This window comes from Acomys minous (assembly GCF_964271855.1).
Source record: "Acomys minous genome assembly, chromosome: 1".
NCBI lineage: Eukaryota > Metazoa > Chordata > Mammalia > Rodentia > Muridae > Acomys > Acomys minous.
The window spans coordinates 155,046,004-155,064,820 of record NC_140483.1 but is presented as its reverse complement, the minus strand read 5'-3'; the positions used below and the strand labels follow the sequence as shown (position 1 = coordinate 155,064,820).

Genomic DNA, 18,817 nt, shown 5'->3' with positions numbered 1-18,817 from the left:
TCCTGTTCTATTTGTGAGGTTAGTATGTATTAGGCATGCATGTGCTGGGTACTAAGGACAGTAGTAACTCAGAGCAAAGTAGGCCCAGTGATAGCAGTGCACAGTGCCCTATGGAACTGGGTTACATGCACGCTGTTGCTGTAATTTATCTCCAGACACTGCCTAGGGTCCCTTCCTAGACAGTGGGCACCTTCAGAGCAGAGTCTCTGTGTGTGCTAATTGGCATTGCTTGGGGGGGGGGGGGAGAGAGAGTTAAGCCCTGCCCTGTTGATACCAAGAGTTCAGCAAATGTTCATTGACAAGGGTGTCTTGGCCTCCCCTTTGTCATCACCTCCATGTGATAGAGACTCAATGTGCCAGCCTCTACAACTCATTTATCCTGAAGGCACAAAGTAAGTCCCTACTGCATGCTGGCACCTCTAACCCAGAGAAGCTTCTCGGTCCAGCTCAGCAGGTGTCCTCACCTGGTCTCTCCAGCCCTGTTCCACACGGTCACCAGAAGACGCTTCTGATCTCCCTCCTCCGGGACAGGACTAGGACATAAAGCAGAGCACCAGAGCGTTAGGAGGGCCCAGGTCTAGGCCAGGCTCACAGAGCTGGCTGTGGTTACAACACAGCTGAGAAGCAATCGACACAATTGGCTAGATACAGTGCCACGGGATGGGAGATGCAGCCTCACGTGCGTAATAGCGTTTCGACTACATCGTTAAGGACCGAAAGGAGGCTAGGACACACCATTATAAAACATCCCTGTGTTGTAAACACACGAGGAGGTGCACGCCCACATGAATGGAGGGATCTCACAAGAACTGCACCAAGGCATCTCTGTGTGAGTAGGAAGGCTCTGAATACTTTCTGCTTCCTTCTTTTTATTCACCCATGTTGTCCAATTTTGCATAATATGCAAAATTACCTTGTGAAGTGAGGAGAAAAGGCAAAATATTATGATTCATTCTCACTCACAGGAAAAGACTGAATGCCCATGACCTTCTCATTGGCCCCAGAGTATCCAGCGATGGGGAATAGAAATAACAGTAACAGCAACAACAGCAGCTCCCCCTCTGATGGGCTCTGCCCCACGTCCCACTTAAGAGTCCCCAGCTCCCCGGGCAGGAACTATTATTAACTCCATTCTACACATGAGGAAGCTGGGGCTCAGAAAGGTTAATGAGTTTAACTAAAGGGGGGGGGGGGAACGGTGAGCAGGTAACACCGCCCTCAGCTTGGAAAATTCCTTCTATTGAAGGTGAAAACTTGGCCAGAGGCAATGGGAAACTGGCTACACATTTCGGGGGGCCTGCCAGCCCTAAATCTAGTTACCGTAGTTAGGAGAGCCAGCCAAGAGACACGTTATCACTGTGGGCCTCACTGCTGGGTCCAGGCCAGGCATACAAGGACACGGGGGGATGAGAAAACAAAGGCATCCTTCAGAAGTCACTGGTTGTTCTGTTTTAGATCTGTGTCTAGATCTGGCAAACAGAGATCTTTCCAGACAGACCCTCCCTGCCTCTCCTTCTCAAGGGCCTAGCTGTTCCCGACTCTTACATGAAGAAGTGCTCGCGGAAGGCTGGGTCTCTGCAGCCTGGGATGGTCTGTGTCTTCTGGCAGCATAGCTGGTTGTCTTCAGGGATCAAGGAAATCTTGAGCGGAGAAAGTAAAAGCGTTAGGTGAGCTCGGAGCCACACAGTCACCCAAGCCCCACAGCTAGCTCTGAACAGCTCCAACCTAAAACCTTCCCAGAGTTCTTCAAACCGGCCTGGGAGGGGGCAGAGTGCAGCGCTCTTGTATCACAAACATGGAGCCTGTGGCCAGTGGGATGGACACCAGGGCAGGGAGTCATGGCGCTGGTATCAAGAAGGCAGCGACAAGGGGGGCCGGGGGCACAAGTTCATCATCTTTACCATTCTCTCAACCAGGAAGGTCTTGCCAAAGTCAAAGGCCTCCTCCCTTCTAAGACCCCAGGAGCTCCTTGGCATCTGTTCCCTCCCACAAGGGGCCCAAGGCCATGCTTTCACTACCCGTACTGTCTTCCCCAGGCCCAGGCATCCACCCTGGTTCCCAGCTCTTGGAAGGAAGGGCTTCAGGAAGTAGAGGGAAGAGAGTGTCAGGCCTGCACTGGGCATCTTGGTTGCTGCACTCTGAGATGTCCTTGGTCTTTGGCTTCCTTCCTGTCTCCTTCACCCCTGTGGTCCACTGCATTCACTGCCAGGGTCTAAGCCAGAAAGACCTCCCAGCCCTCAGAGAAACCCGCTCTCCTGCCCAAGCCTAAAGGTTCTGCCTCTAGTTCAGTGGGGAACGGGATGAAGGTGCTACCCTCCATAAGAATGCTTGTAACCAGCATGGTCACAGGGGCCACTGTGTGGATTGCCAAGAGCACCTTTAAGAGTGTAGCTCTTGCCCAAAGCCCTAGAGAACATGCCAGTCAAAACAAAAAACAAACAAACAAAACAAAAGTCTAGGCCAGCACTTAGCCTCGTAAATGCCCAGAGACCCAGTGAATGAGGTGGTGGTCACTACTTCAAGCCCCAAACCCACAGGTGTGCTTGGACCTTGAGACTGCACCCCAGGACATGGCTCCCCAGCACCCCACACCTGCCTATAGTCCCATCACATACCTTCACATAGGGATCACAGATGCCAGGCTCTTTGCTCATCAGGCCTTTGCCTTCTATGACTAAAAGAGAATGGAAAAGTTGGTGGGGGGGGTGAGTAGGGGTGGGGAATATATACACATATGTCAGCACAGGCATGCTCTTACTAATGGAAAGATATGAAAATATAAGGCAGATCTGTGGGCAGTGGGATTCTGACCCCTACCCCTGGTCTCTCAGTTGACGTGCTAACTAATGGTTGTTACCTTTTCTCTGCCTGGTGTCTGCCACTCCCCACCACCCCCATGTTCTCACAGCACCCTCACTGTGGTAAAGAATGGAGTGTATCTCACTCCCCAAGGCTTATAGCTGGAAGGGAACTTACAACGTATTCGGTCTAAACCATCACTGAGTGAGGGAAGAGTGATTGCCAGGAAGACCCAGAACTATAAGAAACTTGTGTAGAAAAACAGAGCAATGGAAATGGCAGTTAGATTAGACCCCATGTCTCCTGACTCCCAGTCCAGCGCTCTCTCTACCTTCCAGGACGGCCTCCAGGGACGGGAGCCCAAGCCGCATGGAGCACCGTGCTGTGCAGTGAACAATGTCACAGAATGGTCACAAGCTCAGAGTCCAGAGGCAGGCAGACCATACGTGAAGCCAGCCTCACCATTCACTCTAGCACCGTGTGTGCTAGAGTGAGTAACTCCGGCTTCGTCAGACTGAACGCTCTGTGTCCCCAAGAGTTTGTGATGATATTCACCCCCCTTGACACTTACGCTTTTAAAATAAAGAATGTTTCTAAAGTGCCCACTACACTACCTGGCCAATAAGTGACCATTCCACAAAATGTTTGCTAAGTAGAAAGAAGGAATAAGGGGCTGCGGTATGGGTCAGTTAATAGAGTGTTTGCCTAGCATGCAGGAGGCCCCTGGTTTGATACACAGCACTACCAACAAAACAGAGGAGGAGGAGAAGAAAAAGAAGAGTAATTATGATAGAAAATAGATAAATAGATAGACAGACAGACAGACAGACAGGAAGGAGGGAAGGAAGGAAGAAATGGGACAAGTGCTTGCCATAAAGGTAAGAATGGCTCTCCTACCTGATGTCCTCGGGAATCAGGTGATAGGTCTTACAGAACCCAGATCTCTTGTTTTCCTTTGTGTTTTGTTTGGTTGGACCCTGGGGTTTGGCTCACATACAGCCCCAGCAGTCTCGGGCACGAGGCCTGGGAAGCCAGGCTGGAAGGGATGAAGGGCTGAGGCTGGGGAAAAGCCAAAGCAAACTACACAGGACAAATGGTGTGGCGGGGGCCAAGATGCATTTTGCAAAAAACTGTTTGCACAGCTGGGGAGAGACCCTGGCAGAAACGGAACACCCCTCTTTTGGTCCTTGGGAACTTCACATTGGGCCCCTTAAGGCCAGGAGCAAAGGACCCGGGCGCCTGCTGTTCTCTGTTCTGTATCCTAGCTACTGTTCTCTGAGAGTCTATCCCTCCTATCTAGGGCGTGGCTTTCCTGGACAGGAGCCAGGCCTGGTGACCTCCTCAGGGTCTTCCTGACTATCCACGGCAGTAAGGTAGCCCCGCCCACACCCTCACTGCACTCTTGTCATGGTGGGGAAAGCAAACCTCGGGCCATGATAAGGACCCCAAACTGGGAGCAACAAGCAGCCCCTGGGGCTGGGTTAAGGACAAGGAGTGACTCCTGGGCAGGAGCGGGGTGAGCAAAGCCAGCCTTTCTTCCTGAGGCCCACTGACGTCCTGGTTAGGTACAGCGCTTGCAAAATCAGAGGGAGGAAAGGCTCATTTTAGGAGGGAGTTGAACAAAAGAGGAAGGTTATTGCAGACACGGAGCAGCAGTTCCTGTGCAAAGGCACAGAGGTACCAGCAAAGAGGCTACATGCCTAAGGAGCAGACATTGCTGAGGAGTGTGGCACGTGGTGGGTAGAATGGGGAGGAGGAGGAGCCTAGAGAGACAGGTGGGGCCTCCCAAGCTAAGCTGTAGAGTCCAGACGCCAAGAGCTACAACAAAAGCATGGCGATACTCCTATGCTTGGTGGAAGGACAGAGGGATTACGTGGGCAAATCAAGTCCTCCCTGGCAACCCATAACACCACTTAGACACAGGGAAGTACTTCTCCTTGGTGTTCGCAGGCCCTGGCACAGCACCAATGCTCCACCACTAACTGCAATTCATGGCTTTCCGCTTTATCTTACTAGGCGTCTCCACTGTGTGCTGGACGCTTTACCAAATCCAACTCAGCTAAACATGAAACGACCCATGAGACGGTGGCTATTACCGTGTGAGGAGAAAACTGAGCTTGCTTGAGTTTACTTAGTGAGCAAAGCCTGCGAGCCACGACTCAGATTCTAGTGGCCTGTCTCCAAAAGCTAGGGCTTTAACCATAACACTGCCCATCACTGTGTGAGTAAACCAAATAATGAGTCGGGGGCGGGGGGGGGGGGGGGGGAGGGGAAGCCAGCAGGGAAGCTAGGAAGGCTTTTCCGTGGCCCTGCTTTGCTTGGCCCGAGTGTAACTTGGAGATGTTTAGAGGCAACTCCAGCCTGCTGAGGATACAGGTCCAGTAGCCAGACTCAAGACGCTTCAGGGTGAGGACAAAAAGATCCCCCACTTTGTCAGTGGACGAATGGCAGAAACAATGCCATAGTGACACAGTGCCCTGTCCAGCTCCAGGCAGGAGGGGACCGTCCCTCTCCTCCCTTGCTGATGCTGGACATAGCCATACTTACTGTGCAGCAGCAGAACCCGGTCCTGGGCATCAATGGACAGCTTCAGCTGACCTAAGGAGACAATGAAAGAGACACCTTTACCTCGGCTCCATGTTGGGGAAACTGAACATCAGTGATAAGGGAGCTCTCCTGTTCATGTGACGCTGTCCAAAGACGTGCATTATCTCTGATTTAAGGGTCTGTGTCCTCTCCCCATCAGGAGTGCCTTCCTTCTACAGTGGTCCCAGCCTGACGGATGCCATTCTGGTGACAGGGAGCTCACCCCTGCATGAGGCAGCCAAGACAGTGGACAGTGTCCATATTAGCAAAGGAGTAGGATGCAGGAAACTGCCACAGTCTGCCACAAGGAGGACCAGTTGCCATTGCTGGTATTATCCACTGGCATTTGTATGTGTGTATCCTTCAAGTAGGTTCGTACTAGAGACAAACTACCCACATATGCACACAGGCTGCTGAGAGAAAGGAACCATGGAAACTCCTGGGGTGCTGCCTGTAAAACCATCTATAGCCAGGCATGGTGGGGCACGCCTTTAATCCTAGCACTAGTGAGGCAGAAGTAAGTGGAGCTCTATGAGTTCGAGGCCAGCCTAAACTACAAAGTGAGTCCAGAACAGCCAGGGCTACACAGAGAGACCCTGTCTCAAAAAGAAGACAAATAATAAATAAATAAATAGATAGCTGTGCTGGGGGATGGTATGATCTGGTTCTATGTGGTCTGGTGTGGGGATATCATTGACAAGTTGATGTTTGGTTGGTTTTAGATTGTTATGTGTGTTCTTGTTTTGTCTGCGTGTGTGTATGTGCTTGTTTTGTCTGTATGTTTGTCTGTGCTTCTTGTGGCACCAAAGGTCAGAAAAAGGCTTGTGATCCCATGGAACTGGAGTTATGGATGGTTATGAGACACCATGTGAATACTGGGAACTGAAAGAACAACAAGTGTTCTTTTAAAAATATATATATTTATTTATTATTTATACAATATTCAGCCTGCATGTGAGCTAGCAGGCCAGAAGAGGGCACCAGATCTCATTATAGATGGTTTTGAGACACCTTGTGGTTGCTGGGAATTGAACTCAAGATCTTTGGAAGAAAAACCAATGCTCTTAACCTCTGAGCCATCTCTCCAGCCCACAAGTGTTCTTAACCACTGAACCATCCCAACAAGTTTTTAAAAGGGACAAATTGCAGCGCAAAACACCTGTTGTGTGCACATGCATGTTTAAAAAAAAAAAAAAAGGCAAAAGACACCAAATTAAACACAGAATTGCCTGGAGGAAAGAGAATGGGAAGTAGTTAAGAATTCCAATTTATGTTGTTTTCCAATCTTGTTGTTTTAACAATATAAACGCATCATAAGCAACACTTTTATAACTGAAAATGCAACACTCAGGAGATAAAGGCAAGAGGATCTCCAGTTCAAGGCCAGCCATGGCTATATAGCAAGAGCCTGTCAAAAAAGACCCTGATGTAGCTCAGTGCTAGAGTGCTTGCCTCGAATACATGCAAGGTCCTGGGTTCAACTCCCAGCACCACAAAGATGGATGGATGGGTGGATGGGTGGATGAATAGATGGACGGATAGATGGATGGGTGGGTGGGTGGATGAATGGATGGATCGATGGGTGGATAGGTGTCTAGATGGATGATGGGTGGATGGATGAGTGTCTGGGTGGATGGATGGGTTGGTGGGTAGATGGATGTATGGGTGGATGGGTGTCTGGGTGGATGGACGTCTGGATGGGTGTCTGGATGAGTGGATGGATGATGGATGGGTGGATGGATGGATGGGTGGATGAGTAGATGATGGATGGATGGGTAGATGGGTAGATGATGGATGGATGATGGGTGGGTGGATGGATGGGTGTCTGGGTAGATGGGTGGATGGACAGATGATAGGGGAGATGAAAAGAATGGAGGATAGGAGGAAATCAATTAGGGGAAGAGAAAGATGATGGTTGACCTGTTCTGGGAAGCAGATGATGATTGGAGACCTGAGTGGAGTGGCTGTTTGTTTCTGACTTCTCCTGTTTTTATTTAAATAAAAGAAAAATAAACTGAGGCTTCAGCTTAAGATAAAGAAATGGCTCACTGGGTAAAGCACTTATATGCAAGTGTGAGAACTTGAGTTCAGACCCCAGAACCCACTTAAAGACTGGCACAGTAGTGCATCAGTAATCCCCGTGATCCTGTGAGAGAGAGGAGGTGGAGACAGAGTCCCAAGAAGCCTGAGGACCAACTAATTTGGTGTATGCATTGGAAGACAACAACTGTCTTACTAGGGTTACTGATGCTGTGGTAAAACACCATGAGCAAAGCAATCTGAGGAGGAAAGGCTTTATTGATCGTACTTCCACATTGCAATCCATCATGAGTCAGTGCAGGAATCTGTAGTCAATTGGATACAGTGGCCATGGAGGGGTGCTGCTTATTTGCTTACTGACTCGCTTGCTCCTCATGGCTTGCTCAGTCTGCTTTCTTATAGAACCCAAGACCATCAGCCCACGGATGGCCCCACCCACAATGGGATAGTCCCTTCCCCATCAATTACTAAGTAAGAAAATGCCCTACAAGTTTGCCTGAAGCCCAATCTTATGAAGGCAGTTTCACAATTGAGGTTCCCTCCTCTCAGATAACTACAGCTTGTGTCAAGGTAACATAAAACTAGCCAGGCCAGTAAGGGCGCATGCTTCAAACAAAATGGAATCAAGGACCAACATTCAAGGTTGTCTTCTGACCTCTACACATGTGTCTTGGCACGTTTACTCCCACACTTGTGATATACATGTATGTATATACATATATACATGTATGTATATACAAAGAGACAGAGACAGAGAGAGACAGAGAGAGACAGAGATTAAAAACAAAACAAAAACCCCTCAAGTCCTGCTCACAGAGCCACACCCATCACACCCCAGACACATCAAAATTTCTGAGTCTAGCAGTGTCCTTGAAACCTCAGACACCCACAGGACTCCATCCACTCAGGGACATCAGCTAAGAGGCCAAGAGCAGGGCCTCTCCACATATGACCCCTGCCTCGCAGTCCCCTCCCTCTGCTATGCCACCTCCAGTGAGGGAAGTTAGCTTCCTGTAGTGAGAATCTTTTCTCTTTGATGCTCTGTCTAAATAGTCTGTCGGTAACTCACTAACCTGATTTGGTCCTACCAGCTGTGGGCTGTCTCCTCAAGACCCAGAGTCCTCCAGCCATTCCTCTGCCACAGTGAGACACCCTGTTACTATCCTAGCTGTTTGTCTCTTTGTGTGGCCTCTAAAACTGTGATGGTTCCGAGGCTTGGGCCTCATTACTGGCTAGAAGACAAGCAGGCAGCCTTTGGAGAACAAAAAGAAGGGAGTCCTGTGCCTTGAAATTTTGTATGAGGCTCCCAAGCACAGTAATCTGGAATGCCTCGATCCTCACACTGGTAGAATGCACAAGCCATTCAGACTCTAGCCTCTGCCCATCTTACTGTTCTCCTGACCAGGTTGCAGGCCTCAGAATCCCAGGAGGCCCAGTCTAGTTCAAACCCAGCTGCCTACTTCTCTCCCAGGACAATGTCCATGGCTGGGAGGCAGGGCTAATGATGGGGTTACTGCACTCCAGGCTGTGATGAGTTGATACTGGAGGGTGATGTGGCCCTGGGATGAAAGGCTGCGTGGGAACCCACAGGATGGTTATCTCAGGGTCCCTAAAATTGCTACTCTCAGGCTCCATAGTGCCTCGAAGTCTGCTGCAGATCCCGTGCCTGCTCCATGGCGGGGTTGGGAGAGGAAGGTTTGAAACAGACACGGCCAGCAATCATGCGGCAGATCTCACCAACCCAATGGCATCTAGGTCTAGCATGAAATGTTATTTGTTTGTTTCTGAAACCACGGCCAGCGCAAAGTCAGCTCTGGCCCAAACATGCTCCACTTCACAAAGCAAGCCCTTAGATCTGCTACACTGTACAGCACCAACAGTAGCCCTTCCTAGAAATGGAGACATATCCCCCCACACAAATGATCATCAGTTCCACTGGGCAAACCTGTGAGAGACAGGGGTGATCTGAACACACAGATTTCTGTCTGTAGCAGGCTCACAGCCTGGTAGATTAGACAGGGTTATGGACCAGGCCAAAGCTGGAGCTGAAGAAGAGAATGGTCCTAGGTCACCTTCCTAATGCTGCAGCCTGTTAATACAGTTCCTCACATTGTGGTGACCCCTGAACCATAGAATTATTTTCACTGCTACTTCATAACTGTAATCTTGCTACTCTTATGAACAGTAATGTAAATAATTTTGGAGCTAGATATTTGCCAAAGGGGTTGTGACCCACCAGTTGAGGAACACAGTCTAGGTCAAAGAGTGACCCCAAGGTTCTGATGAGTCTACAAGATCTGCCAAGGAGGTCCACTCAAAGAGAACTCGAGGACCCTTTCCCATGTAGTAGCAGAGACCAAGGCAGGCAGCCAAGCTCCAGGCTCCTGGCCAGGGCCCCTAGGCTCACACATGAGTGTTAGATCACGAATGAACCTTACCTTCTCCCCTGTCTTCCTTCCCAGTCTCCTCTATCAAATGTTCAACACTCAGGGACCCGGAAGCTATATTGCCCAAGCTCTTCATTGGTGGCTAGTCATACCTGACTTAGTCAGCGACTTAGACCCCGAGTATCCAGGGTATCCCCAGAGCCAGGACTGGAGACCAAAACTCTACCCAGTTCAACACGAGAACACACAGTTCCCCGGCAGGCACCTCCTCCACCATTACAGGACATGTGTCTCACACCTTCACTCCGAAGCCCAGAGAAGGGCAACAGGCATCGTGCCACACGATTTTAATCCCAGCACTTGGGAGGCCGAGGCAGGTGGATCTCTGATTTCAAGGCCAGCCTGGACTACATAGTGAGTTCCAGGACAGGCACGGATACATAGAGAGACCCTCTCTAAAACAAAGCAGAACAAGAAGCCAGGCGAAGACTGGCTGGCCGGGTCAGCAGTCACTGTCTAACCCGACAACCTGAGTCTGACACACAGAGCCCGTGGGAGAAGGAAAGAACCGAGTCCCCTCAAGTTGTCCTCTGATTGCCACACCCATGCCATGGCACCCACGCACCCACACTCACATGCACACATCACACAATAACAACAACAACAACACATTAAAATTAATTTAAAATGAAGGAAGCCAAGAAGAGTGCCAAAGAGATGGCAGGTTTCAAAAAGCATCTAGTCTAAAGAAATGAACCACTGGGGAAAGAGAAGACAGGATGAACCCCAAGTCTTCAGATGATCTGAGGAAAAAAAACAAGCAAGCTATGCCCTCCCCCCCCCACTTCATTTTTGTCCTTTGCAATAGTCCTATTTCCTCCTCACACTCAGGATACGGCCTGAGAGAGTGCCTTGGAGGCTTGAGGCTAAGAGCCTGAAGTCATCACCTCAGGATTGTGGAAGGAGAGGGAGGGGGACCTGGAAAGGACAGTTGCCAGAGGACCATAGCTGGATACCTTTTCTATCTGCAGAGGATCCTGGCAGTGGGTGCTAAAAGAGCCTATAAGGATAAACCAGGGACCCAGGGCCCAGAGCCAAAGCAAGAGCAGATAGAGCCCCATAGGCCAGGGATGATGCTGAAGGAGTACGCTTAAAAAGTTCAAAGAGGGCAAACCCCAATTCTGCTAAGCACCGGACTGAGGGGTACAGGCTTGCTGTACACTGCACAAAGAAAGCCGGCCAAAGAGATTCTGTATTGCATGCCTTACTCAGCAGGGGACCACAGGAAGACAAATTTTCTCAGGATATAGTTCAGAGAGACTGACTCAGAAAAGAGCAAGATGTGGGCTGCACCCCATTGCTGGGCTCCAGAAGTCAGCAGACGCACATCCACAAGAGAGTCCACGTCACTCTGGGTTATGGGGTCAAGAGTAAAGCTATACAGTTCATGTAAAGCAACAATCATCCTCAACATTTCGCTCTGCTCACTTAAGAACTGGTCATGCAGCCCAGAGTGGTGGTGCATGCCTTTAATCCCAGCACTGGGGAGGCAGAGGCAGGCGGATTGCTGTGAGTTCGAGGCCAGCTTAGTCTACAAAGCGAGTCCAGGATGGCCAGGGCTACACAGAGAAACCCTGTCTCAGGGGAGAAAAAAAAGAAAAAGAACTGTCATGCAGAACTGGAGAGGTGGGTCAGTTGGTAAAGTGTTTGTCCCTCAAGCATGAGAACTTGAGTTTTACCCAGGAGGTTAAAGGCCCTAGGTTCAGTCCTCAGCTTCTAGGATGGGGAGTGGGGCCATTTAGAGGGTGCCTAACAGGTGGGGCATGGCTGTAGGTGTCTGCAACCCCAGTACTGGGGAGGCAGACTGGGTGGATTCTCTGGTGCTTGCTGGCTAGCCTAGACAAATCATTGAGCTTCAAGTTTAGTGGAAGACCTGAGTCAAAATAACAGCAACTACAATGGTAACAGCAACGTGGAAAACAATAGGGGAAGATGCCTGACATGCTGGACTCAGAGACTTCTGGTCTCTATGTGCGCATGCACTTGACTACACAAGTGCACACACACAGGTAGATACATACACACAGAGAGAGACAGAAACAGAGACACAGAGACACAGACAGAGACAGAGAGAGAGGAGACAGAGAGGGAGAGAGAGAGAGAGAGAGAGAGAGAGAGAGAGAGAGAGAGAGAGAGAGAGACTGAACTATCACATGTTAAAAGCCACAGGAAGAAAGATGGCTGGGTGTACATAGAACGCAGCCAACCAGCCGGGCATGGTGGCACACGCCTTTAATCCCAGCACTCAGGAAGCAGAGGCAGGAGGATCGCTGTGAGTTTGAGGCCAGCCTGGTCTACAAAGGGAGTCCAGGACAGCCAAGGCTACACAGAGAAATCCTGTCTTGAAAAACAAAAACAAGACAAAACAAAATTTTCAGATTCACCCTCTAGGTGTGAGGACTGTCTGTACACAAAAAGATGGTTGGAAGGCGCCAAGCCAGCTCCTAGTCCCCTGCCTGTGCCAGCTACCTGATCTACACAGCAGCCCTGGTCCAGACTCAGAGAGGACCAGGGATGCCAGGCAGCTGTACTTTCTGTCCTCTGATAAACAATGGGCAGGTGTCAGGGCCTGGGAGCCACACAGAGCTTGGTCCTCAGCCCTGGAGAAGTCCAGCGTCTGCTGGATTGGAGGGGAAGACGCGAGTTCCCTTCAAGTTCATCCACTTCCTTTCTGAAGAGGACCAGTGCGCCAGCCAAAGAGCCTAAGTCACAAGCAGCAGGCCTACTGAGCAGAGATAAAAACGCCGATGGGTCCCACCGCTTTGCATGATTCCACGCTTCCTGTGACATGTGATGCTGACATGCTGTACCAGCTGTTTCTCCTTCCAGAGACGCCACTCGAGCCAAAGTCATCTCCCAGTCTACTCAGCACAAACTCATCAACTGGCTTTCAGGGCTTCCGCTGAGTTCAGTTCCTGCTGGGCGTTCTGAAGGGAATCTCAGCTCTTCTAGGAAAGCCAGGGGAATTACACTCTCTGATCAACCACCACCGTCATCCAACCTGGGCTGAGCCACACTGCTCACAAAGCCATCAACTCTGCAGGGCTCAGAGCCGACATCCCACGGGGCCACAGCATGACACCTCAGTGTCAGAGCCACAGGGGAGAAGGCAGGCAACACTGCTGGATGTTCACAAGGTACTCAGAACGCCACTAAATGCTTCTGGTTGCTTTTACTCCTCATGGCAACGTCATAGAATAGCTACTATGTTGAATCCTCACTAGGCAAGCTAAGTGAAGGCTAAAAGTTGAACATCCAGGCTACACAAGCAGTTAAGTGGTTGACGTTTGGGCAATCAGACCCAGGGCATCCACTGTGGCTGGCTCAACATTTATCTACAAGGTCTTTGATGCTCCCTCCTGTCAAGAAGTAGAGCCTAGAACTGTAGCAATGGTTGGGCAATTGATTGTAAGCACATACTGCTCTCACAGAGAGCTCCGTTTCCAGGACCCACTTCAGGCAGCTCAAATTTCAAGTAACTCCAAGGGGATCTGCCACCTTCTTCAGGCTTCTGCAGGCACTGGCTTTCGTGTGCACATGTCCACATACATTTTTAAAAGTAGAGAACTAGGGCTGGAGAGATGGCTTAGAGGTTAAGAACACTGGCTGCTCTTCCAAAGGTCCTGAGTTCAATTCCCAGCAACTACATGGTAGTTCACAGCCATCTATAATGAGATCTGGTGCCCTCTTCTGACACACTATATACATAATAAATAAATAATCTTTTTAAAAAATGAAAAAGTAGAAACTGGTTCATCCTTCCACTGTGGAGTGGACTTAGTTACTTCTAATTGAGTGTGGTAGAAGTAACAGTGGGTGACTTGTAAGAATAGGCTATACCAGGCATTAAGGGTCTTTTTTCTTTCCTTTTTTTTTTTTTAACAGCTAAGTTGGTTCTTTAGCGTATTTCATGGAATTGTGTGGAATTGTATTTCATGGAATCAGGTAGCCAAACACTACTACCCCTCTCCTGGAAGAAATTTCAAACTCAATAGCAACCACTCCCAATTGCCTTCTTCCCCCAGGCCCTGTCTATCCATCATCATTCTCTTTCTGTTCCAATGGATTCATATATTCTGATCGTTGATATAAAGAAAATCATACAGTATATGTGCTTTTATGACTGGTTTCTTTTCACTGACCATAATGTTCCCAATATTTATTTATGTTGTAATATCTATCAGTACTTTGTTCCTTTTTATGGCCCAATAATATTCCACAATATGGATACACCATATTTTCTTTATCCTTTCATTTTACAATAAGTATTTGGGTTATTTCCATTTTGAAGCTACTCTAAGTGTAGCTACTGTGAGCATTTATGTACTGGTTGTTTTGTGCCCAACATATAAGCCCCCACACATATTTGTAAGCACATTTTCATTCCTTTTAGATATAAGCCTAGGAGAGAAATTGCTAGGTCAAATATTAACTCCGTCTTAACTTTTAACAAAACTACCAGAGTCTCTTCCTGTGGCAGTGCCTTTTACATTCCTACACCCATGTACAGGTATTCAAATTTCTCCTCATTTGAATGTCTCAACATTTATTATTTATCTTTTTATTTATAGGTCAATTGTGCCTTCTTTGTGGGGGTCTGTTCATTTGTTTGTTCCTTATGTTGTTCTATTGTTTTTGTTTATTTGTTTGTTTACCTATTTTGACTTGTTTGGCTTTGAGGGGATTGATTGATTGATTGATTGATTGATTGTACTAGAGATCAAACCCTGGGACTCACACATGCTAGGCAAATGCTTTTTTTTTCAACAGGGTTTCTCTGTGTAGCCCTGACTGTCCCGGACTCACTTTGTAGACCAGGCTGGCCTTGAACTCACAGAGTCTCACCTGCCTCTGCCTCCTGAGTGTTGTGATTAAAGGTGTGTGCCACCACACCTGGCTATTAGGCAAATGCTTTACTACTCAGGGGCATTTCAAATGTTCTTCTGCTTTTCATTTGGGGACAAGGTCTCATTGACATGCCCTTGCTAGGTCTGAACTCATTATGCAGCTCAGATGGGTCTTGAGCTTGTGGTCCTCGTAGGGATCCAGGCTGTACCACCAGGTCCAGCTCTTGCCGTGTTTCGATGGGCACTTCTCTAAAAGCTAACATCACTGGACACTTTTTCCAGGCTAGTCACTGTTAGTATATTGTCTTTGGAAAAATGTTTATTCAAATCCTTTGTTCATGGCAGTTAATATCTAGAATATACAAAGAATTGCAAAAATTAAATAACGAAAAAGCCCCAACCCTGATAGTTAATAAGTAGGCTAATGAAATAAACTGAGAGCTCTCAAAGGGAGAAACACAAATGGCCCATAAATACATTTTGAAAGTGTTCAACATCCCTAGCCATCAGAGATAAGCACATTGAACTACTTTGAGATTCCACTTTACTCCAGACATAATGGCTATCAAGAAAACAAAGGACGAGTCTTGAACAAGACCTTTTCTATGGCTCACAGGACACTATGGAAGAGAGGGCGGAAAGAAAATAAGAGCCAGAAGACAGGAAGGAGGTCTGTGAAATGCCATCTTCTGGGCAATACACAATCATTGCAATCCTAGACACACAGTAGCTTTGGATGTTTAAACCAGATCTATACAAAGCGGGCCCCTCAGCAGACAGGCATGAGTGGAAGGGGGCTCAGGGAACCCTAACCTTCACTGCAGAACGCCTCGCTACTGATAGATTCAGGGAAAGGGGATGTCACTGCCTTCGGTTGTGCCCATTGGTGACCCCCACCAGGTTCCAGTGGACAGGTCCTACCCGATGGGCACACGGATGGCCCTGGTTAAACTAGGTGAGTCTCAAAACCAAAAAGTTCTGAACCTAGGAGAAGAGCAGGGATGGTAGAGATGCACTGATAGAGCGGAACGAAGATTTTAAAAGGTTGGAACAGAGACTAGTCAGAATATATCATAACATGTATGGAGTTGGCCAGTAAGAAAATTAATCAGGGGGCTGGAGAGAAGGCTCAGTGGTTAAGAGCACTGTCTGCTCTCCCAAAGGACCTGGGTCCAATTCCCAGCACTCACAACGCAGCTCACAACTGTCTGTAACTTCAGTTCCAGGGATTCTGACACCTTCATACCAATAAAATAAAAGAAATAAAAAATAATAATCAGAATAAAGGAGAAAAACTAAAGTAAGGGAAAAAAAGAAAACAAATGCTGGCAGAACTGTAGGGGAAGAGGGACCTTTATTCGCTCCTGGTGGGAGTGTAAAGTAGCACGTCTGTTACGGAAACCAACATGGTGGCTTCTGACAAAATTAAAAATAGACCTTCCAGATGACCAGTGGGCCACTTCTAGGCGTGCACCCAAAGGACTCTACTTCCTACCACAGAGACCCTTGCATATCTGTTTCTGTTGCTCTGCTCACAATAGCAAGGAAATGAAATCAGCCCTAGATGCCCACCAAGAGAGGGGCCGATAATGGAAACAGGGTGCGTGTACACAATACAATTGTACTCAACTAGAAAGAGAAATTATGAAAACTGCAAGAAAATAGGATGATCGGGAAATCATTTTACGGAGTGCTGTAACGAAGGGTCAGAAAGACTTATTCCTTCTCCTCCGCATGTCCTGGCTTTCAGTGTGTGAGTGTGTGTGTGTGTGTGTGTGTGTGTGTGTGTGTGTGTGTGTGTATGTGTGTGCATGTGTGTGTGTGCATGCACGCGCGCATGCCTGTATATGAATATATATGTGAGCATGTGTATGGATATAGGTCATGAAACGAGAGTAATAACCATAAGAAAGGCAAGACGTGGTAGCGCACGCCTGTAATCCCAGCACTCAGGAGGCAGAGGCAGGTGGATCGCTGTGAGTTCGAGGCCAGCCTGGTCTACAAAGCGAGTCCAGGACAGCTAAGGCTACACAGAGAAACCCTGTCTTGAAAAACCAAAAAGAAAAAAGAAAAAAAAAAAGCCATAATAAAGGAAAGAAGATGAGGGGCGGGGCAGGTGGTAGAATACGTGTGACTATGGATGGAAGGACGCAGGGCAAGAGGGGAGGAGCAGGGAGAGAGGAGGAGCAGGGAGAGGGGAGGAGCAGGGAGAGGGGAGGAGCAGGGAGAGGGGAGGAGCAGGGAGGGGGGAGGAGCAGGGAGAGGGGAGGAGCAGGGAAAGGGGAGGAGCAGGGAGAGAGGAGGAGCAGGGAGGGGGGAGGAGCAGGGAGAGGGGAGGAGCAGGGAGAGGGGAGGAGCAGGGAGGGGGGAGGAGCAGGGAGAGGGGAGGAGCAGGGAGAGGGGAGGAGCAGGGAGAGAGGAGGAGCAGGGAGGGGGGAGGAGCAGGGAGAGGGGAGGAGCAGGGAGAGGGGAGGAGCAGGGAGGGGGGAGGAGCAGGGAGAGGGGAGGAGCAGGGAGGGGGGAGGAGCAGGGAGAGGGGAGGAGCAGGGAGAGAGGAGGAGCAGGGAGGGGGGAGGAGCAGGGAGAGGGGAGGAGCAGGGAGAGGGGAGGAGCAGGGAGGGGGGAGGAGCAGGGAGAGGGGAGGAGCAGGGAGAGAGGAGGAGCAGGGAGGGGGGAGGAGCAGGGAGAGGGGAGGAGCAGGGAGGGGGGAGGAGCAGGGAGAGGGGAGGAGCAGGGAGAGGGGAGGAGCAGGGAGGGGGGAGGAGCAGGGAGAGAGGAGGAGCAGGGAGAGGGGAGGAGCAGGGAGAGGGGAGGAGCAGGGAGAGGGGAGAAGCAGGGAGAGGGGAGGAGCAGGGAGGGGGGAGGAGCAGGGAGAGGGGAGGAGCAGGGAGGGGGGAGGAGCAGGGAGAGGGGAGGAGCAGGGAGAGGGGAGGAGCAGGGAGGGGGGAGGAGCAGGGAGAGGGGAGGAGCAGGGAGGGGGAGGAGCAGGGAGAGGGGAGGAGCAGGGAGGGGGAGGAGCAAGGAGGGGGGAGGAGCAGGGAGGGGGGAGGAGCAGGGAGAGGGGAGGAGCAGGGAGGGGGGAGGAGCAGGGGGGGGAGGAGCAGGGAGGGGGAGGAGCAGGGAGGGGGAGGAGCAGGGAGAGGGGAGGAGCAGGGAGAGGGGAGGAGCAGGGAGAGGGGAGGAGCAGGGAGAGGGGAGGAGCAGGGAGGGGGGAGGAGCAGGGAGAGGGGAGGAGCAGGGAGAGGGGAGGAGCAGGGAGGGGGGAGGAGCAGGGAGAGGGGAGGAGCAGGGAGGGGGGAGGAGCAGGGAGAGGGGAGGAGCAGGGAGAGGGGAGGAGCAGGGAGAGGGGAGGAGCAGGGAGAGGGGAGGAGCAGGGAGGGGGGAGGAGCAGGGGGGGGAGGAGCAGGGAGGGGGGAGGAGCAGGGGGGGGAGGAGCAGGGAGGGGGAGGAGCAGGGAGGGGGAGGAGCAGGGAGAGGGGAGGAGCAGGGAGAGGGGAGGAGCAGGGAGAGGGGAGGAGCAGGGAGAGGGGAGGAGCAGGGAGGGGGGAGGAGCAGGGAGAGGGGAGGAGCAGGGAGAGGGGAGGAGCAGGGAGAGGGGAGGAGTAGGGAGAGGGGAGGAGCAGGGAGGGGGGAGGAGCAGGGAGAGGGGAGGAGCAGGGAGAGGGGAGGAGTAGGGAGAGGGGAGAAGCAGGGAGGGGGGAGGAGCAGGGAGAGGGGAGGAGCAGGGAGAGGGGAGGAGCAGGGAGGGGGAGGAGCAGGGAGGGGGAGGAGCAGGGAGGGGGAGGAGCAGGGAGAGGGGAGGAGCAGGGAGAGGGAGGAGCAGGAAAAGAGGAAGAAGGGAGCAGGAGGGTCAACAAAATGAAATCATGTTCAGAATATCATAATGAACCTAACACTTTACACATGATTTGGTGGTGGTGCTGCTGCTGTTGAGTTGTTTGGTTTGGTTTGGTTTGGTTTGGTTTGGGTTTTTTGAGACAGGGTCTCTTTGTGTAGCCTTAGTTGTTCTGAACTCACTGTGTAGACCAGGCTAGCCTCAAATTCACAAAGAACCGCCTGCCTCTGCCTCCCAGAGTGCTGGGATTACAGGTGCACACC

At 50.5% G+C, this 18,817-nt stretch overlaps 1 protein-coding gene across 7 annotated transcripts in view; it reads right to left on the bottom strand.

Moving 5' to 3' along the window:
* The window catches only part of RGS3 (regulator of G protein signaling 3), a 142,978-nt gene that overhangs the window by 95,730 nt on the left and 28,431 nt on the right, over positions 1-18,817 (bottom strand). For 6 of the 7 annotated variants that reach the window (XM_084747960.1, XM_084747955.1, XM_084747949.1 and 3 more), the window contains 4 exons: positions 5,347-5,397; positions 2,616-2,674; positions 1,546-1,640; positions 465-533 (listed from right to left, as the gene is read on the bottom strand). In XM_084747960.1, the coding sequence (XP_084604086.1) occupies positions 465-533; positions 1,546-1,640; positions 2,616-2,674; positions 5,347-5,397 (274 nt within the window). Of the gene's footprint in view, positions 1-464; positions 534-1,545; positions 1,641-2,615; positions 2,675-5,346; positions 5,398-15,909; positions 15,916-18,817 lie in introns of those variants that run through there. The other variant, XM_084747957.1, reaches the window with a different exon arrangement.